Source organism: Carassius carassius, chromosome 4 (genome assembly GCF_963082965.1).
Source record: "Carassius carassius chromosome 4, fCarCar2.1, whole genome shotgun sequence".
NCBI lineage: Eukaryota > Metazoa > Chordata > Actinopteri > Cypriniformes > Cyprinidae > Carassius > Carassius carassius.
In genome coordinates, this window is record NC_081758.1 from 39,920,908 (window position 1) to 39,947,200 (window position 26,293).

Consider the following 26,293-nt stretch of genomic DNA (forward strand, 5'->3'; position numbering starts at 1 on the left):
GAGCTGAAGGTGAATCTCACAATGGTAATGTCTACCTAAAATATGTATATATTTTTTACATTTGCATAAAGTAAAAAAGGCTATTTTATTTATTTATTTTGTATTTTGTTATTTATAATGTTTGCATTGCAACATTACTTTCATGACAAATAAGCATGTCTCATTACATATCTGAAATTCATTACTATATATTTATAATTTTATTTGTAATTCCATTATTTAATTTTTTTTTTTATTTTTCTATTTTTTGTTATTCTCATTAGACTCTCATTAATGGAGGTATTGCCGAATTACCGTAATACAAGAGCTTTTTTTTTTTTTTTTATAGTTTACATCATAGATTGAAGTCAGAAATACTACAGTCTAACATGGTTATTGTAATTGATAACAAAAAGTAAAGCTATTGAAACATTTTGTTAATTGAAATAAAGCTGAAGTAAAATAAAGTCTAAATATTAAATGAAAAACTTAAACTAGAATAAGAAATGTTAACTAACTGAAATACATTTAAGTTGAATCATTAAAATGACTAACTAAATATATTAAAAAAAGAACCTGAGATTTTATATATATATATATATATATATATATATATATATATATATATATATATATATATATATATAAACCTATAGTACATATATACAACAATAACACTGTGTAAATAATGTAAATACAATAACTGTGAGATTGATTGATTTATTTATGTAGTTAGTTGTTAGTTAGCTAGTGTTACTATAATAATTTATCCATTACGGTAAAAGGACTTTTATTGGAACAATATGTGGAATTTGAACTTCCCAACCCAGATGTTGTTTGGTTACAACAACACTTAAAAAGGCCAAAATGACTGTGAGCTGAAAGAGAAGTTCAGTTTACACCCTCGCAAACTCACAGAAAACAAAGTTCAACATACAAACAATTCCCCTCATTAACTTTTCCACTCGCTCACTGTCTCCTTCAAATCATTTGTTTAGTTTCACACCTTTTGCATCCACTTGTAATAATAGTTGTTCCATTTCCTTTACACTCAGCCATTTACAAACAAAAAACATTCAGTAACGGGAACTAAATCCTGTTATCTGTTATCTCAATAGTTCTGGAAAATTTGGAGAGCAAAAGGCACTCACTCAAATAATGTGATCCAGCTTTTAGAAACAAGTGGAAAAAGACTTGAGGCAAGAGTGCTTGTTTAGAGCGACTGATTCTGACACGAGAGGTACTTTTAGGTATATATATAACGTCCTATGCATTATTAATAATAATTATTAGTTGTAGTAGAAATAGTATTTACCTCTTTAATTACCTCTTATAATTTTGTATATATTATTTATATATAAGTATTATATATTTATAATTAACTTATATAAGTAAATTGAATTGTTTGAGTTTAGTTGAGTTATTTTATTTACTTTTATTTTAAATGTTATTCATAATATTCATAATAATTCATAATATTATTACATTAAAAGATATGTTTAAAGGTGCACTACCATTAAAGTGTCTTTATTTAATAAAAGTAAAAATAAAATCAGTTAAACGATCAGGTACCAAATAAAGAACATAAAATAAGAAAACAAAACATTCTAAACCACCTGAATAAATAAAGCTTTGTTCCCATTTGAGCAGAACTTTGTAGTGTTGTGTGCACACACAGAGCCGTGTCTCACCGAATTGAGTTTTGCATCTTCTTGTGCTTGAACGGACAAATACACACAAAATTATGTCAAAATACCTGTCTTGGTAAGTATCCTCAAAAGCTGTTGGTTATGTCTTAAGTGAATGCTGCTTATTATCTTTCATGACTTTTGTGCTTTCATGTTTAAACTGGCAAGGTGTATTTGTTCGTTCAAGCGCATGAAGACTCGAAGGAGAACTCAGTTCGGTGTTTGTGTGCCATCTGTGTAGAAGTACAAAAATATTTAAAGTTTTTTTTTCTCTTTTCTTTTTAAACAAAAAGCATCATTTTGATCTACTATTTTATTTTAGTGGTGTAAATTAATTTATTGTAATTGACAGGTGTGATGATCAGTGGCACTGAGTCTTGACCTTGATTCTTTAATACTGGGCTTAAAATTGGATAGAGTTGGTCAGTGAAAGACTGACCGGTGAAAGAATAGATATGTGAGCTGGACTCCACATCATAAAAGGAGACCAGACCCTCTTCATAATCCACAAACACACCGACCCGCTGCGGCTTCACTATCAAACACAGAGAGACAGCATGAGTATCACTGGCTCCATATTCATAACCTTTCCTCAGACCCACAGTCCAGTATCCATCACTGGGACTCAGTCTGATCTTCCCCCTCTGGAGTCTTAGGGTATTTTTGGGGCTTGGAGAAGTTTTGTCATGCCCTGACATTTGTGCTTTTTTCAGTTTCTTATAAATATCTAAATGGGTAAAGTCTAATCTCACTGTAATCAGCACAAACTGGGCTGTAATAATATGTGAGCAGCATGCATGTATGATTCTATTTTTGAGAAAAAAAATGTTATGCGTGGTTAGTGAAAAACTAAAAATGTTAAATCGCCTGAATAAGGCCATAAAACACATAAAGAACAATGGTTCCCGGGATTTTTGAGAAGTGCCTAGAATTTTTATTTCTAAATTATGTGAAAAAATCATCTTGTTTACTCACTCACAGAAAACAATATATTGATTTAAATTTTCTAAGACACTTTTTGTTGGTAAAAGTCATATGCGAGTAGGTGTCAACTATCATGAATATCATTGTGATTTACACCTGAGAAGACAAAGGCCTGCATAATGAGCTGCATAATGAGCCTCTCAGTCATCTGTGCCACTGTGAGGGAGGTGTTACAAGAAAGAATGCGAGGACAAAATAAATCTATATAATTTTATGTTTGTAGTTTATTAAGAATATATTTAATTATCCCACAACATAATTTAATATCCACTTGGGGGAGCAGCTAAACAATTTATTAGAACCGGCTATTAGAAATTTATTAGAAATTTTGGCATCATTACTCCAGTCACACAATCCTTCAGAAATCCAATCAACAACATGGGACAGTCACAGGCCTCCCGGTTTTCATCCAAAATATCTTTAATTGTGTTCTGAAGACGAACAAAGCATTTACAGGTTTGGAACAACATGAGGGTAAGTGATTAAGGACAAAACTTTCATTTTGGGGTGGAGTATCCCTTTAATACAGAATAACTTAGTAGAGATTAGTTCCTGAATGAATCAGTGTTTTTGAACGAATGTTCGTACAAATGAATCAAAATCAGTGACTCACTAAAGTCAGCCACTTGTTGCCATCTATTGGTATAACATTGTAACCTGCAGATAGAGTCACTGTAACTCTCTGTGGACTCTTGGAGGACCGGAACTAAATGATGTATAATAAATACTTATATAAGTTTAATTCAGTTATTTTAAACTCACCTTTCTAACTTCTGCTGAGTGTTTGATGTCTTGAATCTTGATTCTCTCCTGAATCATCTGTTGCACGTCTTTCTGTGTCTTCATCAGTTGGGTCTACAGACACAGATACATTTATCATAACAGAGATTTACAATGTTTTCATTGTGAACTCTTTTTTTTTTAACAAGATCAAAGAAAATGTGATTCTTCATTATATGAGACCTTTAAACGTATTTTTGTTAGTAACTTCTACCTTCTTCTCTTCACCCTCCTCTTCCAGAGGAACTGTGGTTCTTGTGGTCTGCCATGGTGCAGATCGAACACACACATGTCTGTTCATCTCTACAGAACAGCTCCAGAGGTCTCTCATGTGTCTGGCATATATAGTCCTCCAGATTACTCACAGGCTCCATCAGTTTGTGTTTCTTTAAAGCTGCCACTCTCAAATGACGCTCCAGATGAGTTTCACAGTAAGAGCTCTGACACACCACAAGACTTCAGGGCTTTCAGCTTTCATTCCTCACAGATGTCACACAGAACTTCAGGTTTTTTCTCAGGTGTTTTCTTTTTACAGTGATCTACGAGCTCTCGGAGTGTGGTGTTAATTTTGAGATCGGGTCTTTGGCTGAATGTTTCTTTACAGTAAGGACAGCTGCAGGTCTGGCTGTTGTCCCAGTGCTTATTCAGACAGGTCTTGCAGAAGTTGTGTCCACATGGAGTCGTGACTGCATCAGTGAACACATCCAGACATAGAGCACTGAAGATCCTCAGTCAGTGGACCAATGGAGGATGACATCACTGAGAAGAGAAATAATGAACAAAAATTAACTATGCTACTAGTCTAAATTTTGGACACACTGTTATGTAATAACATTTATATTGTGCCTATGCCTACTTCATTACAAAATAAATAAAATAAGTGTATTTTTATTGTCTTACTTGGCCATTTATCTTCCCTTCTTCAAATCCTTTTCATTTACAAAAAAATAAATAAAATAAAATAATAAAATAGAGTATATGAATCAACCAGCTAAGCCTATTTACTTCTTGTCTTGTAGTAATTTTTGGTCACTTTGGTTTAAATTATAATAAAAAAAGAATAAGAAAACTTATAACTTATATAACTTCAAACTTAAAAAAAATTAAGCCTGTTTAATCAATAGTTATATGTATTTTTTATTATATAAATATTGTTTCATTTCTATTTTGTGGGGAAAGAAATGGAAGAAAATACATTTCTTTTAAATTTAATTTACCAAGTATAATATAAAGTATAATCTCGTCTTTCTACGTTATTTATGTTGATTTTCACCTGCAGTGTAGCAGGTTTGTCTTCAGTCTGTTTGCAGGTTCATTTACTTTCACTTTCTTTCTTTTTTACGTCTTGTGACAAAATTACAGAAACGCCAAACATGATTATCAACCAGTCAAACAACAAATTAATACAATTATAATACCATTTCAGTCTAATAGACAATCAAAGCAGATGAAATGCTTAATAAACTTGGTTCTGTTCAACTTATTCGATTATTTCATAAATCCTAAATCATGTCACTCTTCAAAACAATCTCTCTTATGTTTCTATAACTTACCTGTAAGTACCACAAGTGTCCACTGAGGACTCAATAAATAAAATAAAAAATATTTTATACATTTATAAATTTATAAAATAATTATTCTAAAATAATCTGTAAATGTTAATTTAACACTAGAATTTCCTTGAAATGTACTTTGATAAAACGTCTGCAATTCAGGTAGTGGGTTGAGACTTTTATTTTGAAATCACAAGGCGGAAGTTATCCAGGAAGCGTTTCCTCCACGTGTGCGCCACACTCTCATGCATTCAGTGATGCAGAAAAACATGGGAGAGATCGAGGACAGCGCCGCGAGACCCAAAGTCACCGATGCTAAAGGCATCCTCAAACAGAATCGACAGTTTCTGGATTACTTCTGGGACATCGCGAAGCCCGAGCGAGAAATCCGCCTGAAAGCGGTAGAGGATCTGATCGAACACCTGAAGCAGAGCGAGAAGGTAACGTTATGATTATCAGCTCTGATCGGTTTAATATCGGTCGATCGCTGGTGATCAATATACTTATCTGTTATTGTTGTCAGTGCTGTTTTATCACCTGGTGTAGTTAGCTGTTATTAAGTGAATAACTGGAACATTCGGCTTTGGTTGTTGATGTAAACACGTGGTTTGAGTTGTACTGTTGTGCTGTATGTGGGTTCTTCAGATATGAGGAAAGACATTCGAATTTTAAGTTTTAATACCTTTTTAAATTCGATTTTAACGAACCTACTCTGCTGTTCAAAAGTTTGGGATTAGTGCGAATTTTGACCTGTTACTGCTTATCGTGGCTGCATTTATTTGACCAAAAAAAGCAAGAAAAACAGTTAACTTATATTGTAAAATATATCTATTTTTTTCTGTTTTAATATACTTTAAAATATAATATATTTCTTTAATGCAACGCTGAATTTTTATCAGTCTTCAGTATCACTTGTTCCCCCCAGAAATCATTCTAATGTACTGAATTATTATCAATGTTTTTATATTTGTGACCTTTGATCCATTTTCAGGATTATTTGATGAATAAAGTAAAAATAACAGCCCTTATTTAAAATATAAAAATTTTCTAACAATATAAGTCTTTATTAGAACTTTTTAAAAATCAATTTCACACATCCTTACTGAACAAAATAATTAGTTTCTTTAAAGAAAAAAATAGAAATAATAAAAAAATGACTGACACTAAACTTTTGAACGTATATTGTTAGAAAAAGATTTCTATTGATGATGCTGAAAATTGAGCTTTGATCACAGCAATAAATTATATTTTAAAGTATATTAAAATAGAAAACCATGATTTTGAATTGCAATATTATACAATAGCATTGTTTTTTTTTCTGTATTTCTGATCAGAAACATTTGGCATTGATGTTCAGAAGAGTCTTCTTTAGAAAAACATTAATAACCTCTCTGTTCCAAAACTTTTGAACAGCAGTGAATAAATAAATAAACTGTTAAAATCTATTTTATCATGTAATTGTCCTGTGAATTGTAGAAATCACATATTCAGTTAATTTGCCATTTCCAAAAAGAGAGATCACCAAAGCAACTGCTTTCCAATGCTTTAACACAAGTGTCCTTAAATGAAGAATCATGCATGAAAGATCTGAGCTTGCATGATCGTCCTTGGATTCAGATTCATGTCAGAAATACTTTGTTTCATGTAGCCGGATGAGTTGAAGTATTCACTGAAGAGACTCGTGGATGGCCTTTCTCACACAAGAGACGACGCTCGGTCAGGATACAGTGTTGCACTCGCTCAGGTATTTGTAACCAGTCAACTTTCATCTTCACCTCTTTTTCTAGCGGTTATTATATATGATGATTATTTGTTTTCTCTTTGTGAAGCTGCTGAGTGTATTTGAGGAGATCTCCCTGAAATCCACACTAGACAGCATCAAAGAAAAGCATAACCTCCAGACAGTCAAAAAGGTGAGGATTTCACATGGAACCCTTGATGTGGCCTTAATACTTTTTAATCCTAATCATCATTCTGTCATAATTATGGAGCTCATAGGTTTTTGATGTGATGCTTCAATTCTTCTGACAGAAATTCGTCAGAAATGCAGCGTTTGGGAATTTCTTCGGTGTGCTCGCCCTGTCTCAGTCCACACGTCTGCATAAGGTCAGAGAAGCGTGGTGTTGCCTTGTTGCTTTTATATGGGCAAAAATCACTGGGAATAGATTTTGAAGGCTCTTATTATCTTGCATGTTGTCTGTAATTGAGATAAACTCTCATTTGTGTTGATGATCTTTCACATTTGTCAGGAGCCGCAGGTCATGTTGGAGTGTGTGCGGCTCCTGCAGAGGCTGTCCCAGTACAGAGAACACCTGAGAGACCTGCCCAGAAAAACCATGGTCGACATCCTGTCAGAGGTCATTATTATTATTATTATTATTATTATATTATTATTTCTGTCCCAATTTTGTTGTATAGACTTTGAAAGAAGTGTTTGTAGAGGTGCCCTAATATGTATAACAATAATATCTATATATCACAAAACCAGTCATAATGGTAAATTTTTCGGAAAAGCTAAATAAATACGCTGTCAATTGATGTGTGTGTTTGTTAGGATCGGACAATGTTTGGTCGAGATACAACTATTTGAAAATCTGGAATCTGAAAAAAAAATTCAAATATTGAGAAAGTCGCCTTTAGAGCTTTCCTAAAGAAGTCCTTAACAATGTATATTACTAATCAAAAATAAATTTGTAATATATTTACACTAGGAAATGTACAAAATATCTTCATGGTACATGATCTTTACTCAATATCCTAATGATTTTTGGATAGGAGGAAAAAATATAATTTTGACCCATACAATGTTTTTTTGCCTATTGCTACAAATATACCCCAGAGACTTAAGACTGGTTTTGTGCTCTAGGGTCACAATTATACGGAAGTTCTAAGCGGCCATGCTTTATAATTTTTTTCCTTTTTGTTTTCTCGTTATAACGACTTAATTTTCTCTAATAAGTTACAAAACTGTGCCAGCAGGTGGCACTATAGACCTGAGTATAACTGATGGGGTGTTGTAGCTACACTGTCCACTTTACTGTACTCGGACCTTCCTCGTGATCGCTATAATTTGTGCTGTCTTGTTCATTACTGACATTTAATTAATTCATAAATGTTAAATGCTTTAATCAACATGATTATTTTGTGTACTAAGTTCTTGCTAGATGCATGAGTTTCACCAACGCGTTCTGGGTCATAAAATAACTGCTTATCAAAACCAAGGTTGATGTCACTGTATTGTGTTTGCACCTATATCTTTGTGCTTCTTTTAGGCACATGATTAGGTAGTTAATAAGCGGAAATGTTCTGTGTATCTACAGTAGGACAGGATTTAACGATGTAGGCTATTTGTGATGTGCTTTTTTTCCTTATTATTAATCTTTATTGTTAACCATATTGATGAGAAATGTGATTTATATGTAAAATGCATAGGTTAATTTAATTCAGTTTTGTTCTATAATGTTGTAATCATTTTTTTTCTGCACACACATACACTGCACATGAACGATCTTTTCAAACCGAAGCTTGTAACGCACATTATGTCTGCCACAGCATATAATGACTAATAAAAATTACAAATTCTATATAATTTTATTTCAAATAAATGGAAAATTAAAAGTGAGTTTAATCCAAGCAGCTCAAGATCTTAGAATAGTTCTGCATCCTTCTGAATAGTGTTTGCGGTGTTGCCATTTAAACATGTTTATTACAAAAACAAAACGTTTGGTGTACTGTCTCTGGAAAAATCAACAGTGATTGATCAGCCTTTATTTATGTACAGTATTGTAGACGTTATTACCTAGGCGAAGCAAAATTTGCTGAAATATAGGCTTCAGTAAGAGCGCCTGCATGGTTGTCCATCAGATGCCTGTCAAAGTTGAGTTTGTTACTATAGCAACAGTAAAACTGTCATGTCGAGATAACGAGAAAACAAACTTTCGTTATGTCGAGATAACGAGAAAAATAATTCGTTATAACGAGAAAACGACTTTCGTTATGTCGAGATAACGAGAAAAATAAGTTGTTATAACGAGAAAACGACTTTCGTTATGTCGAGATAACGAGAAAAATAAGTCGTTATAACGAGAAAACGACTTTCGTTATGTCGAGATAACGAGAAAATTATGTCGTTATAATGAGAAAACAACTTTCGTTATGTCGAGAAAACGAGAAAATTATGTCGTTATAACGAGAAAACAACTTTCGTTATGTCGAGATAACGAGAAAAATAAGTCGTTATAACGAGAAAACAACTTTCGTTATGTCGAGATAACGAGAAAAATAAGTCGTTATAACGAGAAAACGACTTTCGTTGTCGAGATAATGAGAAAAATAAGTCGTTATAACGAGAAAACGACTTTCGTTATGTCGAGATAACGAGAAAATTATGTCGTTATAATGAGAAAACGACTTTCGTTATGTCGAGATAACGAGAAAATTATGTCGTTATAATGAGAAAACGACTTTCGTTATGTCGAGATAACGAGAAAAATAAGTCGTTATAACGAGAAAACGACTTTCGTTATGTCGTTATAATGAGAAAACAAAAAGGAAAAAAAATTATAATGCATGGCCTCTTAGAACTTCCGTACAATTATTAATTAACGTAGTATTAATAATAATAAATATATTATATTATGCTATATTATAATTTATTGTATTATATTTGTGCACTATCAATCAAAAGTTTGGAATAATTAAGTTTTTTTTTTTTTTTTTTAAGAAGTCTCTTATGTTCACCATTTATTTGACCAAAAATATGGTAAATACAGTAATATTGTGAAATATAAAATTTTAAAATAACTGTTTTCTATTGTAATATATTTTAAAATGTAATTTAAAAATAAGTCTTTAGTGTCACATGATCCTTCAGAAATTCTAATTGCTTTCAGTTTGGTGCTGAATTATTATCAGTGCTCATTTTTTTATTGTCAATGTTGAACATTTTTTCCAGGATCCTTTGAATGATACTGTATCTTGGTTTCTTTAAAATATTAAGCAGCACAGCTGTTTTCACCATTGTTAATAATAATGAGAAATGTTCATTGAGCAGCTGATCATCATATTAGAATGGTTTCTGAAGACTGGAGTTATTTGGGGATTCAGATAAACTCTCCCGTGACTCTCGCGTTGATGATCTTTCACTGTCTCTAGTTTCTATAATGTTTCGTTTGCATTGTGTTTTGTTGCATAGACATCGAAGGAGGTGTTTGAAGAGGTGCTCCTGAGCGCCCTGCAGTCGGACCTGACCTCTGCCCTCAACACCCCCGAGCAGCTCGAGCTCCTCCTAGTGGCCCTGCAGAAGTTCCCCTCTGTGCTCAAACCCAAAAAACTCAAGAAACTATTGGGAACCACAGCAGTCATCACTAAAGAGAACATGCCGAAGTAAGTGTGTCTGACTTCTAAATGATTTTAACTGATTTAATTAATTTTAAGTCCAATTACTTATATAATCCATTACATATTTTACATAAAATGGTTTGTTAAAAATGTATTTATAATTTAATAAATTGTATATGAAATAATGTAATTGTATACTTATTATTTTGCTTATTTGCTTATTTTTTGTTGATTTTTTTTTTTTGAAAGAGCAAAATGTTGTTTTATACTTGTTAGGCTAAAACATGCTCTTGTTAGTATAATTTATTTACTTATTTAAATTGGATATTTATGGTGTTGATTTCATTTGAAAATGTAATTTTATATTAGTGGTCGGCCGATATTTGTCATTTTTCAAATATCGGCATCGGGCGATAAGTTTTTCTGCTTGGCCGATCTGTTTGAGGTGGGACTTTTATTTTGACAGCTATATGTATATGTATGTATATATATATATATATATATATATTTTATATTATAAAGAGAGATATTTAATTTTGATTAAATATTTATTTATTTGTGAAAAATACTGTCGTCTAAAGTATAAGAATGTTTCTTTTACACATGTTTTTTTTTATCCATTTTCAAATGATTTCAAATTTCTTAGATATTTATAATAATTATAAAAAAAATCATATTGGCTTTATATTGGCTATCGGCCCCCCTGCTTTCCAAGAGATCGACATCGGCTGTCAAAAATCACATATCGGTCGACCACTATTTTATATGTGGTAAGTTTAAAATCGGGCTTGTATTTTTTTTTCTGCATTATTGTTTTGTCAGTTCTTGTGATCTGTACTTCCAGGTTGGTGGAGGTTTTAAAGACGGCCGCTCGTTCTGTGAAGAAGGAGAACATTCTTCCCCCGGTTGCGTTTGACTTGTTACAGGCGTCTCTGCGAGAGGACAACTTCGAGATGTTCTGGAATGAAGCCATTATCAACGGCATGCTGTCAGAGATGCCTGGACCCACACAGTGAGTTTAACATGTAGACAAACCTTAACCTGCTTTATTCAAGTGTCTTAATACAAGCCAGATATGAGCGCGCCTGGATAGTACTTCACTGCATTTGATTATTAGGAATTATTTTGCATGTTTACAGTTACTGTGAAACTGTAAAATGTTTTCAGTGTCTTCAAATGTAACTTAAGTTCGTAGAAAGTGTTGATATGGGATGGTAGTGATTGTGGTAGTGAAAATTAATATCTAGAATGTTAAATTTTGTTTAAGGATTTTTTTTTTAGCATGCATGCATTCATTCAAAAGTAGTTTAATATTGTAGTGCTGTCAAATGATTAATCACGATTAATGGCATCCAAAATAAAAGTTTGTGTTTACATGATATATGTGTGTATATTTACTATGTATATAAAAATACAAACACATGCATGTGTATATTTAAGAAAAATGTTTTATATATTAAATATTTATATAAGAATATTAATATGAATCTATAAACGTAAATATTTTTGAAATATATACTGTATGTGTGTGTATTTAATATATATACATCATAAATATACACAGTGCACATACATATGTAATGTAAACAAAAACTTTTATGTTGGATTTAATTAATCGTGATTAATTTGTTTGACAGCACTAATGTATTGTAAATTGCAAACATAAAATTTATTAAGTGTACTTTTATTTATTTACAGTGTGTTGTATTATTAAAATTGAACTGTTAATGTTATCTGATATTATGATATTTATTTACCATTGTTGTTAATCTTATTGTATTTTATTTAGTTAAATGTTTTGTTTAATTTTATTTGCAATGAAGTTATTTATTTAATATGTATTATAATTGAAAACTTGTTGTTAGAATTATATATATACTTTATTGCCTAAAGAAATCCATGTGATTTTAAAATAGAATCATGGGTACATTTTTACTGATCTCAGTTTAAGGATAGTTTCAGTACCTGTTAGAATCTGATGACCCAAACACACCCTTTTCTCTCTCTTTATTTCTCAGTTATTTGAGTTTCCGGTTGTTGGGAGCATCTCTGCCGCTGCTGTCAGTCGCTCAGCTTGAGTTTGTGCTGTCCGCTGACGTGATGACACACTACGGTCAACACATGCTCTCCGCACAGGTCTGTCTTTATATTTGGTAATGTGTATGTTTCACGTGATGCTTTTTAAAAAACAAATGTAAATGCCATATAATTCTGCAGTATTCAAATTCAGCATTTATGCATGTACATACATGTGCAATGAGCTAGCACTGCATACTGAATGTGCCATAATACTGTATGTTTATCGTGCATCTCTCCCTTCAGTTGGCCGACCGATTCAAGTTTGCTCCAGAAATGGAGAAGTACGTGAGTGAGTTCATGCAGGGCTGCGCTGACGCTGACAAACAGCTCGCCGTGGCGCTCGGCTTCACTCAGCTCACTAACCAGGGCTACCCCGTGATCCCGTCCTGCTGGAAGGATCTGGAGCACATGGATCTGTGTGCGCTGCAGAAGTATGTGGAGTGGCTGATGGAGGCCTTCTGCAAGCCCCAGCTGGAGAAATGCCTGGACTTCAGCACTCGCAGACAGAAAGGAAACCAGGAGACTGAAGTAGAGTGAGTGTTCTTCAAGAACTGACCGTTTAAAACTCATCAAGAATTGAAGTTTAGAGAATACAAGCCGGATCTTATGATTTTCACTTGAGTAAAACCATATGTTAATAGTAATAATAATAAAAACAATATGTAACTTATGATTATGTAAATATAATAAACAATCCATAATAATTATTATGTATAATATATAAGGTGATAACATTAGTAATATTTAAATATTAGTTTAGACATTAATAATAATAATATTATTATTATTAGTAGTAGTAATTATAAGAATATCATTCATATTTGTTATTTTATAAATCTATAATATAAATCTCTTAATTATACAATAATTAGTAATTTTATACATTTGCATAATTAGTTTGTGTATATATATTTACTAATTTATGATTAGATTATAAATCAAATAATAATACTTTGAATACGACTAAAATTATATATTTGTTTATAATATTTAATTTATATTATAAATATAAGGGGTTCATATTATTAATTATATACAATAAATAGAATATTCATCTACTCATTTATACTTTAATAATAATAATTAGATGTAGTATTATTAATAATAATTATATGTGAAGTATTTTTATAAGGGTTCATATTATTAATTATATATAATAAATAGAATATTCATCTACTCATTTATACTTTAATAATAATAATTAGATGTAGTATTAATAATAATAATAATTATATGTGAAGTATTTTTATAATCAATCTAGTACAAATCTATTATGCAATAAATGCATTTTTAATGAAAACATTTATTATATACTTTTATTATATTCTAAAAATATTTAAACAACATATATGAGAAATATGGTTTGATGTAGTTAATTAATGTGAAAGATTAACAAGATTAATACACATTTGTAATTTGATTAGTAATTAATAATTTTTTGAATGTGTTTTTTTTTTCATCTCCAGGCAGTTCCCTCTCATGCCAACTTCATATGTATTCTGATTTATTTCTTGCTGTAGGAGTGACGGCTGCGTTGCCAGGTTTCGTAAATGGATCATTCTACGCCTCATGTTCATTGGGGAAAACCATCAGATTAAGAAACGGGAGGATCTCGTCATGAAAATGGCTCGGTAACTCCTCTTGAGATCTCACTAATGGTCTCTACATGACTCCTGTTGCAACTCCTCTGATATGAATCGATGATATGGTGATGCTTTATCTTTCTTCTGTAGGTTTATTTTCTTCCACGCTTTCTTTGATGTGAAGAAACCCACCCCAGAAATCCCTGAGACGATGCAGGCTCTCTCAGTGCCCATCGATCAACAGACACGAGCCAGCGTCTCTTCAGCCTTCTACGGGTCAGTTCAACTTTGTACATTAAATAAAACATTAAATCAGTCATAATATAAAGCATTTTTCTTTTTATGAAATGTAAATGCTAATGGATGCAACAGACTTAAATAGTTAAACTGAAGTATTAATCATAAATCTACAGTTAGATCAAGTGTCTACTTCATCTCCTCCAGTCTTCTGCAAGGCCTGAACACAATGGCTGTGTTAGGAGACTCTGCTGAGCCGGAGAGGAGGACTCTGGGTGTTAAAGCTGATGGAAGCATGTGGATCTACTGTGTGGTTCAGTTCGCCACCATGCTGCTTGAGCAGAGCAAACACGTGCAGAGCGTTCAGACCCTCAGTCCGGAGCAGAGACAGGGCTGGGACAGGTGACGCATCCTGCAAAACACGACTCATGATCTCAGTCAAAACACATTGCTGTTTTCTGCTTTGTGACCTTTGAAATGTAAAAAAGTAGGCGATGTAACGATTAACCGCAAACTGGTTGAGAATCGATTAAAATGTGACGATTCAAATCGGTTGAGATGCTAAACAAATCTTGATTCATTTGGGGAGGAGTTTATATGAATGCATCTCTGAAGGGAACACACAGTGTTTAGAAAAGTTTAGGTGGTATTTTTTATTTTCATCGTGTCTCTGTATAATGCATATTAAAGTTCATAAGTTCAGCGCTGCTTTGCTTACAGCAGAAAATAGGAAAAGCCTTAAGCGCCCCCTGCTGGCAGAGAGTGAATCTGTGTCTAGTTCAGCTCTTTAGTCATTTATCAGAGGCTTTTATCCAAAGCGACTTACGAATGAGGACAACAGAAGCAATCAATTGTAGTATTAAAATAACTAAAAACAGATCCAAAGCTAAAATTTAAAAATACTACCTATACCCATTTTTAAAATAAAGAAATTAGATTAAAATGACAAATGCATACAACAAAATGTCAAAACTTAACATTTATATGAAAAACAAAAAATAAAGCTAAAAATATTAAAAAACAAAAGGTATAAGAGTATAATGATGTATAGTGATTCCAACAAAACACTAAGCCAAACACCAAAAAAACAACAACAACAACTACATGTGTATGTACAACCACACACACATACATATATATATATATATATATATATATATATATATATATACTTACACATTTGTATCGTTTCTGTGTCATGCAAATATTTTTATGTATAGTTTCACAAAACTGAAGTCAAATTATTCTGTTTTTGCTTCAAATTTTGAAATTATACAATCTAATTTAGATTAAAAACTGCTCATGTTGTATGTATGCAGCATCTTTGTTTGGATCATGATTAAAATGCAGTGGTTGCCTTTTTGTGTTATTTATTTGATTTGGGGCTTGTTTTATAATTTATTATTTACATTTACATCATATTTAATATTTGTTATTAAGCTGATGCTTTTATCCAAAGCCACTTACAAATGAGGACAACAGAAGCAATCATTACCAACAAACGAGCAATAATATGCAAGTGCTATATTAGTATATTATTATAGTGTTATATTTCAGTTTCACAAAGAAAGGTGCAGTATTTTGTACAAGCAATAATAAAATGACACATTTAATTTATAATTGGTCTTAAATCTAATTTTGGTAAAAAAAATAATTTGAATCGAATCACGAAATCAAAATCGTGAATGGCATGGTGAATTCAGTGTAAACAGGTAAAGTGAGGTAGATGGCCTGCAGCTGAAACACCTTCTGTGATTTTGTGTTGTGTGTGTGTTTAGTATGCTGGGATCAGTGGAGGCCTTGAGGAAAAAAGCCAAGAAGTCTTCTTCACCTGAACACTCGGCGTTCCAGCACCTCTTCCTTCTGGTTGGGATTCAGATGTTCAAGGTTTGCTTCTTCAAGGCTTGATACATTTCTGTAACATTAGATCAAAGATTCCCAAGCTTTTATGTCAACTGAACCTCCTGAGATTTTAAGATAATGTTTCAATAATTGAACTGCATACCCCCAAGTTTTCTATTCTCTGATGTTTGTCAGTGGTCACATGACATGCAGGTAAATGGAGAAAATATTTTTATGTATTTTGTTTTGTTTTTTATATTAACTTTTGTAGCAAGTATAAAGTTTGGATGTAAAATAATATTCTTTATTTTAAAATTAGCTTTCCATCAACTTCTGAACCCCAGTTTGGGAAACCCTGCGTTAGATGACAAAATAACTAAGCAAGTTTCTACATCTGTGCTCAAATGAAGAGATGCCAAGATTTTTGGTTTGTTTCCTGGGGTTTGCATGAACCAATAAAATGTGTATCTTGAATGCAGTGTAAGTTGCTTTGGATAAAAGCATCAATCAAATGCATAAATTATACAAATGTAGATTATCAGGCATTTACACACATTCTTTTTAATAAGATAAAAAACAAATGTAATGGATTATTATTATTATTATTAAATATCATTAATTGTTTTCTGTTTGTGCTGCTTTGACACAACCAGTGTTTTATAAAGGTATTAAAATAATAATAATGAAAAGGGAAAAAAATATATTAGCAGCCACTGTTTTATTTGTTTGTGCATTTATTTAAATTTATTTTGTATATTATACCCTCGTTGTGCATAAGGTCTTTTTTTTAATGCCTGTTCATTTTTGCTATTTGAAAATGGTTGTTGGAAATGAAGAGCAAGAAAACTATTATATATATGCTGTTCAAAATAAAATTAAGTAATTTTAGAATGTGCTAAAGTCTGTTTTACTGCCTTTTATTTTGTGATTTTGAGTAGGGATGCACGATGAATAAATATCGGCACGATAATAATGCGCACCTTGTCAGTAAAGCTGGTTCTATAATCATCGGTAAATTCTCTACACATGCATGCTTTCATGTGGAGCAGTGAACAACGGCTTTTTAGTAAATGCTGCTCCATGTGAAAGCATGCACGTGTAGAGGTTTAATGCTGATCACAGAACTGGCTTTACTGACGAGATACACATTAAAATATCATGCCGATATTTTTTGTGCATCCCTAATCTTGACATAAATGTTTTTCTCGCTCCAGGCTCCAGAAGAAAGTTTGGAGCTGTTGAATGATTTGCGGACCTGCATGGAGAAAGCTCAGGCTAAGAAAACGAAGAAGAAGAAAGCGAGTAAGTAGGAGCGGTTCAGTGCAATTCACGGATTTTATTTGATGTTTTTGATGTTGTCCATTATTCTTGGCTGATTAGCCACTAATTTCTTGTATTATTGACAAACTGTTTTCTGTTTGACACTGTAAAGCTGCTTTGGCACTGTCAGTATTGTATAAAGCGCTACACAAATAAAGGTGACTTGACTAGATTTAATGGTGTGTGTGTGTGTCACAGATGGTAAGAGCTCAGAGGAGGAGCCGCTCTGGGTGGAGGTGGTTGTTGAGATCCTGCTGTCGCTCCTGTCTCAGCCCAGTCGACTCACTCGTGGTGTGTGTAAAGCTGTGTTTAGCCGGATCTGTCCTCACCTCACCCAAGAAGCTCTCCACTCCATCCTCAGCGTAAGAGACTGTGCTGGTGACAGCGCTATTGTAGCGTTGTTTACATGCTCTTATGATATGAATATATTGAATTAGCTTCTATTTTTATTGAAATTTCAATTTGTTTTAGTAAATGTGCATTTTCACGTGTATTTCTTTTTAGCATTCGTTTATATTTATTTTAGTTTTAGCTGTTCAGCTTATTACAACTTATTTCTGTTTTAGTTAGTTGCCAAGGCTACATATCAAATGTTTACCTTTTTTAAGCTTTTAATCTAATATTTATATTTTAGTGTAGCTTTTTCAGTTTGTTAAAAAAAAAAAAAACATGTTTTTATACTAACTTTAAATTGTAAGTTACTGATTAAGCTGCTGCTTCATATTCTTTATAAACAGACATAATTGTACATGTCCAGTTTTACCCACAATGCATTTAGCTTCCATAATACAATGTATTTCTGAGTGAAGCTGAATATTTTGGGGGAAATCATTTAGGGTGGGCTTTATTTCATGAGGATTTGATTGAACAGAGGGTGTTAGGCTGATTGGTGATATTATTGGTAAATTCTACGTTTACCTTGTCCACATGGCTGTGATTAAAAGAGAGATGACATTTTGTTAATGCTATGAACATTTTTGAATTTATTTTTAAATAATGCAAATTTTTAATGTGCATAATGATTATTTGTGCAGTATAAGACACACGGATAGTTTATTAAAAAAGATTTTTTTGATTTTTAGGTTCTAGACCCCAACAAGGATGAGGATGAAAGTGGTGTTATGGTGACTGATGAGAAGGAGAAAAAGAAAAAACATAAGGCAGGAGAAGAGCGAGATGAAGATGAGGATGATGCAGAGGTGAGAATGTCCATCATGAGTATTTATGCCATCAAACTGAATAATTTTGCATCTAATTCTGTACATTTCAATTGTTTTCCTTCTCTCCTTTTATTTCATCAGGATGAAGAAGTTTCTGAGTCCTCCTCTTCCTCTGATGATGATGATGATGATGAGGATGAAGCCATGGAGGAAGGAGAAGAGGTGGATCAGAACTTCCGTTTAGATTTGATGAAGGTTCTGCAGGGTCAGAATGCTCTGGTATGAACGAAGGAATGACTTTTCGCTGCATAAACCGTTTTGTGTGAACATTCCAGATACAACAAAGAGGGAATCAGTGGTAGCAGATGTTCTGTTGTTCTTGTGTAGGCCACTGAAGAGGATGGCAGTGATGAAGAGGAACTGGATGATGCGGCCATGATGAAGCTGGACGGAAGCCTTTCTGCTCTCTTTCTGGAGCAGAAGAAAAAGATCCAAGCCAAGAAAGATGAGAAGGACAGACTCCGGAAGGAAAAGGTCCTCGTGCGGGACTTCAAGATCAAAGTATGTCTTTGAATATGTTTTATCTATTATTATTTAATTCTTCTTCTTCTTATTATTAATATTATCAAAGTTTTAAGTTAGTTGAACAATAGTTCTACTCATATAGAACAAATTAATAAAATTTTCTAGCATCAAATCAAGTAGTACTTCCAGTGTTTTTTATATATATATATATATAGTCCGTTTTAACAATTCTCAGAAATCATGTTTTTTCATTGTGCGTTCCAATTAATCTATCTGTAAGTTATCTGTTTTGCAATCATATTTTATATTATTACTAGTAAAACTAATATATATATATATATATAATGTATGTATCTGTAAGTTATCTGTTTTTGCAAATTAAAGGGATAGTTCACCTAAAAATGAAAATTATGTCATTAATAACTCGTCGTTCCAAACCCGTGAGACCTCCATTTATCTTTGGAACACAGTTTAAGATATTTTAGATTTAGTCCGAGAGCTCCGAGTCCCTCCATTGAAACTGTGAACGGTATACTGTCCATGTCCAGAAAGGTAAGAAAAACATCATCAAAGTAGTCCATGTGACATCAGAGGGTCAGTTAGAATTTTTTGAAGCATCGAAAATACATTTTGGTCCAAAAATAGCAAAATCTATGACTTTATTCATCGTCTTCTCTTCCGTGTCTGTTGTGTGAGAGAGTTCAAAACAAAGCAGTCTGGATATCCGGTTCGCGAACGAATCATTCAGTTCACCAAATCGAACTGAATCGTTTTAAACGGTTCGCGTCTCCAATAAGCATTTATCCACAAATGACTTAAGCTGTTAACTTTTTTTAATGTGGCTGACACTCCCTCTGAGTTCAAACAAATCAATATCCCGGAGTAATTCATTTACTCAAACAGTACACTGACTGAACTGCTGTGAAGAGAGAACTGAAGATGAACACCGAGCCGAGCCAGATCACGAACAAAAGACTGACTCGTTCTCAAGTCAAGAACCGGTTGAGAAGACAATAAAGACAGCCCTTTAACTCTTCATATATATATAATATATATTTAATATATAATAATATTTTATATTGTTACTAATACAACCATAAACAGTCAAAAGGATGACTTTAGCAGTTGTGTTGCATCTAGCAAATTTTTGAGCAGTTTATTTGTGTTAAACATAGCCCAAAATGTACATATTCAGTAAACATGTCAGGTGTATCGTAAACCAGCCGAATTACTCCGGGATTCCTTAAGACTGATTAATGATTGGTCAATGTTGAAATGTTAATTAAAATATGCTGATTTAAGTGATTTGGTGTGTTGTTGTCAGGTACTGGACATGGTGGAGATGTTCTTGAGCAAACAGGGGAGCAGCGCTCTGGTTCTTGGGATGGTGGAACCGCTGCTCAGCGTGATCGAGAACGGGATGAGCTCCGAAACCAGCCAACAGGAGCAGGACTTCCTGCGCAAGGCCGCAGACATCTTCAGGTGAGCAGTGCTATTTTAGTGTTATTTAAATACTTTACAGTATTTATTAATATTAATAATTCGGTTCTATTTCATAGTTTATTTAAATTGTAGTAATTTTGGTAAATGTGATTTCGTCCATTATATTTCTTTTAATATTTCTATATAGCTTTTATTAAAAATGTTGTTTCTTTTAGTACTAAAACATACTTGTTTAAATTTTCCATGAAATATTTATTATTGAATGCAAACTGAAAACTAGTGCTGTCAATCGATTAAAACAATGAACTAATTAATCACACATTTTTCCCCACCTAACATTAAAGTTTTAAATATACTTTAATATTGCAATAATTTCACATTCAATCTTCAAATTAATGTAGAAGCAACATAAAGACAGTATATTTTTTATAGTTGTTTAATGGCATCTTTTTTTCACTGATAACAGGACTGTTGATGTCTCTGAAGATGAAAACTACAGAATAGTTTTTTTCTAATACTTAGTTAGAATAGAATAGTGAGATTTAATTCCTTTAGTGAAAGCTCACAGAAAACATGCTGCTTATACAATGTTTTCTTTATGAAGAAAGATAGGTGTGTTGATTTAATTGCATATAATTCTTATAGTTTTTGCTCGGTCTCTGATCGGCAGGAATCGACTCTGTCGTGCAAAGTATTACTGCAGGGAAATCGACGGACGAGAGGTGGAGCTTCATGACATGCTTGAGCGTCTGATTGGTCGAGCCCAGAAACTGACAGACTCGTCTGTGTCTCTGTACTACTTCAGGTGAGGACTTCTGGGATTACCGATTAATCTGATGTTGCAAGAAAAAAGACAAAAACATCATCTTCTTGTATACTGTACAAACTCTCATTTGTTTTCTCATTTGTCATGTGTTTGTCTCACGTTGTTGTTGTTGTTCTGTAGTGCTGCTCTTTATGTGCTGAAGGTGTTAAGAGGCGTTGTGAGCGAACAAGACTCAGCGAACGCTCCGTCAACAGCGTCAGAGGTAAAGTACCATCTCAAATGGACACAGTTGCTCATTTCCAAGTACTGAAGGTGATAAAATAACTTTGTGTGTTGATGGCAGCTGAGGCTTATGGGTAAAGTAGATGTTGAGAGAGCCACTACTTGCTTCAGGAACGCATTGACCTCTTTCATGACGAAGAGGAAAAGCCCTCTCACAGGAGCCATGTTCATCGACCTCTTCAGCAGATTCCCTGTGAGTTTAAAAAAACTTCAGTAGTGAATGATATCAGTAGTATGTGTAAAGATATTGAGTTGAATGATTGTCATTTAAAAATCTCCATGTTTGCGACGCTTGTTTGTTTGTACCAAAAACTTTGGTCAAAAATTATTTCTTTCTATCTTATAAAATAATAATTTTTTTTTTTTTAACAAAACAGGAATAGTACTAATATTATAGTAGCATTTCACTGTAAAATAAAATATTTTAAAGTATTAAATAATAATAATGTATTATCTTTTTAACAAAACAGGAATAGTACTAATATTATTGTAGCATTTCACTGTAAAATAAAATATTTGATAGTATTTAATAATAATAATTATTATTATTTTTAACAAATTAGGAATAGTACTAATATTATATTATCATTTCACTGTAAGTTATTTTATAGTATTTAATAATAATAATAATGTATTATTATGCTTACTATCATTAAATAAACTGTAAAAAAAGTAATAGTGCTAATGCAATAGTAAAATTTCCCTGTAAAATTTTTAGTGCTGTCAAATGATTAATTGTGATAAATCGCATCCAAAATAAAAGTTTTTGTTTACGTAATATATGTTTGTGTACTGTGTATATTGATTATGTATATATAAATACACGCATGCACGTGTATATATATTTAAGAGAAATGTCTGTTTATATACTAAATATTTATATAGAATATAAATTATATGAATATAAACATAAATATAGGTAAATATTTTCAAAACATTCTGTATATGTGTGTATTTATATGTATATGTGTATATATGTGTGTGTGTGTGTGTGTATGTATATATATATATATATATATATATATATATATATATACTTATTTTGGATGCGATTAGTCTTTTGACAGCATTAGTATTTACTAATAATATAATAATAAATTTGATAATCACATTAAGCCATATCATGACTTTATTAGTGAGGTTTGATAAGGCCAACATCTCTATTACTATAACTCATAATTGGTCAAAGCATTAGTACTGTTGATTAAACCAGTCTTTCACAAGAAAACACCACCCAGATCTTCTTGAAAATTTAAAGGATGTACTCTCCACTTCCTGAAAGCTGTTAATGGGTCATAATTGGTCCATTTGTGTTGTGTTTGAAGGTGTTGTGTGTGAACCTGTTGGACACGGCTGTGGAGAACATCACTGCTGGAGTGAGGGAGCATCAGCAGGTAAACCAAGCTGATCAGTCTATATTACACTGTATTGGAGCAGCTCATGAATATTTTGGATGATCGGTAACTGGATGCTTGAATTATAATGTACTGTCTTATGTGTGTGTGTTTATTGATCCGGTTGTTTCAGGGTCAGGCATGTGTCGTGGTGCTCAGGGCCCTGCAGTCTAAAGATGTTAAAAACCTGATGTCTGATGCCCAGAGAACTAAGCTGCATCAGAAAGTTGTGGACCAACTTGCCAAGGTGGACTATTCATTAATTCAATTCGTTGAAACCACACTTTCTTAGCTCGATTTGTCTCAAAATGCAAAGTTTTGAAACGGCTCAGCTTCAACAGGAAGGCCACGGTTTCAGTAGTTGGCACCAACTCCATTGAAAATCATTTGCAAATATCATTAATAATGATAGTTATTTTTAAATGTAGTTTTTTTTTTTTTGTAATGCACAATAATGTACTCATTTAAACAATAATTGTAGCCTTCAAGTATTTTTCAGTATTATGTTTACATTCACTTTACATTTAATATCTTGCCAATTTGATGGCATTTGTGTTTAAACTATCAAAGTAATAACAAATATACACAGACACAATATTAATATAACATATATCCCCTTTTACATTCATGCATACAATATCAATATAATGCATTTAACATGTGACCCTGGAGCACAAAACCAGTCTTAAGTCTCTGGAGTATATTTGTAGCAATAGCCAAAAAATCATTGTATGGGTCAAAATTACTGATGTTTTTGTTTATGCCAAAAATCATTAGGATATTAGGTAAAGATCATGTTCCATAAAGATATTTAGTAAATTTCCTGCTGTAAATATATCAAAACTTAACTTTTATTAGTAATGTGTATTGCTAAGCACTTCATTTGGACGACTTTAAAGGTGATTTTCTCAGTATTTCAATTGTTTTGCACCCTCAGATTCAAGATTTTCAAATATAGTTGTATCTCGGCCAAAATGTTGTCCTCTTAATAAACCATACATCTATGGAAAGCTTATTTATTCAGCTTTTAGATGATGTATAAATCTTAATTTTAAAAAATTACACTTAAGTCACATATAAGCTCTCTCTCTCTATATATATATTGATATACACACATAATATCTATATAATATATACACTAAAATATATCCCTTTCTTCCAGAGTTTTGAAGATGTACAGTGTAAGAATAAAATGGTTCGTGAGAAGATAGTGAAGGCCCTAGAGCTCTGTCAGCATCTTGTCAGAATTGTTCACGGTCAGGTAATGAATATTTATTATTATGAAATCTTTTACAAGGTATTCTCAAGTGTTAGTGTTAAAAACCCACTTTGTTTCTTTCTGAGCAGAAGATGCAGGTTAATCTGGAGCTCCTTCAGAAAGTTCTCAAGTCCATGAACGCTGAAGGAAGCCTGCAGAGACCAGGACAGCTGGAGGACACGTACTGGAGCGTCATGAAGTTATTTGGCGTTTTGTGAGTCCCGTTACTAAACTGTGACCCTGGGGCACAAAAGCAGTCTTAAGTCAGTGGGGTATATTTTTAGCAATAGCCGTAACAACATTGTATGGGTCAAGATTATAGATTTTTCTTTCATGCCAAAAATCATTAGGATATTAAATAAAGATCATGTTCCATGAAGATATTTTCTAAATTTCCTACCATAAATATATCAAAACTTTTTTGATTAGTAATATGCATTGCTAAGAACTTCATTTGGACAACTTTTAAGAAGATTTTCTCAGTATTTAGATTTTTTTGCGCCCTCAGATTCCAGATTTTCGAATGGTTGCATCTCAGCCAGATATTGAATTAATAAACCATACATCAATGGAAAGCTTATTTGTTCAGCTTTAAGATGATGTATAAATCTCAATTGGTAAAAATTGACTCTTAAGTCTGGTTTTGTGGTCCAGGGTCACAAATCTATTTTGATTATAATTTTAAATAATTTTAGATGTGTATGTAAATGCTTAACTACCATTGAAAAGTTTGGAAAGAAGTCTCTCATGCTCACCAAGGCTGTATTTATTTGATCTAAAATACAGTAATATTGTGAAATATTATTACAATTTGAAAATAAGTTTTTCTATTTGAATATATTTTAAAACATAATTTATTCCTGTGATGCAAAGCTGAATTTTCTGCAGCAGTCTTCAGTGTCACATGATCCTTCAGAAATCATTCTAATATGCTGATTTGCAGTGAAAGAAACATTTCTAATTAGTATCAATTTTACGTTTTATTATTTGAAACTCATCAATATGTTTGCTTTGGACCTGCCTTCTCCTCCTTTTGCTTTATTTTAGAAAGCCAAAGATGGAAAAGGTGAAGAAAGTTGTAGAGGCAGAGCAGACGGAAGAAACCACAAAGAAGAAGAAGAAGGGCTTCCTTCCCGAGACGAAGAAACGCAAGAACCGTAAGAAGCCTACAGTGCTGGAGGGAAAAGAGACGCCAGACTCCACAGAAACTGCTGGAGGAGCATCGGGAGAGGAGGGGAAGAAGAAGAAGAACAAGAAGAAAAACAAGAAGAGAAAACCGCAGGGAGGAGAAGGAGAACAGACACAAAATCAGCCGGCCACTAAAAAAGCCAAAACACCGCAGCAACAGCAAAAGAAGAAATAATAAGAAGCTGATGGGAAATAATTGGACAATATGATGATTATTCTGTATTATGGGCCTGGCCTTCAGAAATCTGATCACCTGTTCTGTTCAGAGAAATCAGCAAATGTGAAGAGAGCAATGTCTGTATTATTTGCCTGTTTGTGATTGCTTGCAAGATAGGATTTGTGTAAAAGCATTTTATTCTTAATATGTGGTTTCTGTGTTCTTACTGAGCAAAGCACAGTGGCAGTCATTGAACTTTACTTGATGAGGTTCATTCCAGTTACTATAAAAATATTGTAAAACTATAAAAATAACACTGTAGTGAATAAAGAATGAGTGCTGGGAAGAAAAAGGCTGTTTGCACACTGAAACCAATGAATGTTCCCAGAGTAAAATAAGACCAGCAGAACCAAAATCACTGAACCGTGAACCCAAATTAAAGAAGATTTGAGTCTCCAAGCTGCTTTAAATGTGAGAATGGGCAGATAGAAACTATCTTTTGTTTCCCATGATTTATAAAGCATACAGCATTGAACTTCTTTAACCGAAAAATTATCAAATATTATTTGCATTTTACTCCCTTTTAAAATGGCCTAGTCCTTCTTAACCTTAACAGCATCATCATTACAGCTGAATAAAAATGTTAAACATTTTAATAAGTCATTTTGACGACTAATGTTACTTTTAAATGTATCCAACATTTTGTGTGCACCTTTGATACCACATGATTTTGCA

General features: G+C 32.7%; 1 protein-coding gene across 2 annotated transcripts; it reads left to right on the top strand.

Annotated features, from left to right (window-relative positions):
* Positions 1-5,189: 5,189 nt before the first annotated feature.
* On the top strand, positions 5,190-26,239 carry LOC132140026 (myb-binding protein 1A-like protein). 2 transcript variants are annotated; one of them, XM_059548788.1, is made up of 27 exons: positions 5,190-5,424; positions 6,633-6,728; positions 6,814-6,897; positions 7,016-7,090; positions 7,234-7,341; positions 10,179-10,369; positions 11,169-11,336; positions 12,343-12,460; positions 12,647-12,936; positions 13,924-14,034; positions 14,137-14,262; positions 14,431-14,625; positions 16,002-16,110; positions 17,280-17,367; positions 17,584-17,747; positions 18,468-18,584; positions 18,705-18,824; positions 18,933-19,106; positions 20,395-20,552; positions 21,184-21,318; positions 21,460-21,541; positions 21,623-21,754; positions 22,887-22,955; positions 23,089-23,202; positions 24,118-24,216; positions 24,303-24,427; positions 25,261-26,239. In XM_059548788.1, exons 1-27 carry the CDS (start codon positions 5,230-5,232, stop codon positions 25,574-25,576), a joined length of 3,759 nt encoding a protein of 1,252 aa, XP_059404771.1. In that variant the 5' UTR covers positions 5,190-5,229; the 3' UTR covers positions 25,577-26,239. The 2 variants fall into 2 exon arrangements, with proteins under 2 accessions (XP_059404771.1, XP_059404770.1); XM_059548787.1 differs by having other exon boundaries at positions 5,191-5,424; positions 18,687-18,824.
* The last annotated feature ends 54 nt before the right edge of the window (positions 26,240-26,293 follow it).

Coding starts and splice junctions, on each gene's coding strand:
- LOC132140026 (XM_059548787.1), top strand. CDS start 5,230: ATGCATTCAGTGATGCAGAAAAACATGGGAGAGATCGAGGACAGCGCC. Junction 11,337..12,342: donor GAGATGCCTGGACCCACACA/GTGAGTTTAACA, acceptor TTTATTTCTCAG/TTATTTGAGTTTCCGGTTGT. Junction 21,542..21,622: donor CTCCGTCAACAGCGTCAGAG/GTAAAGTACCAT, acceptor TGTTGATGGCAG/CTGAGGCTTATGGGTAAAGT.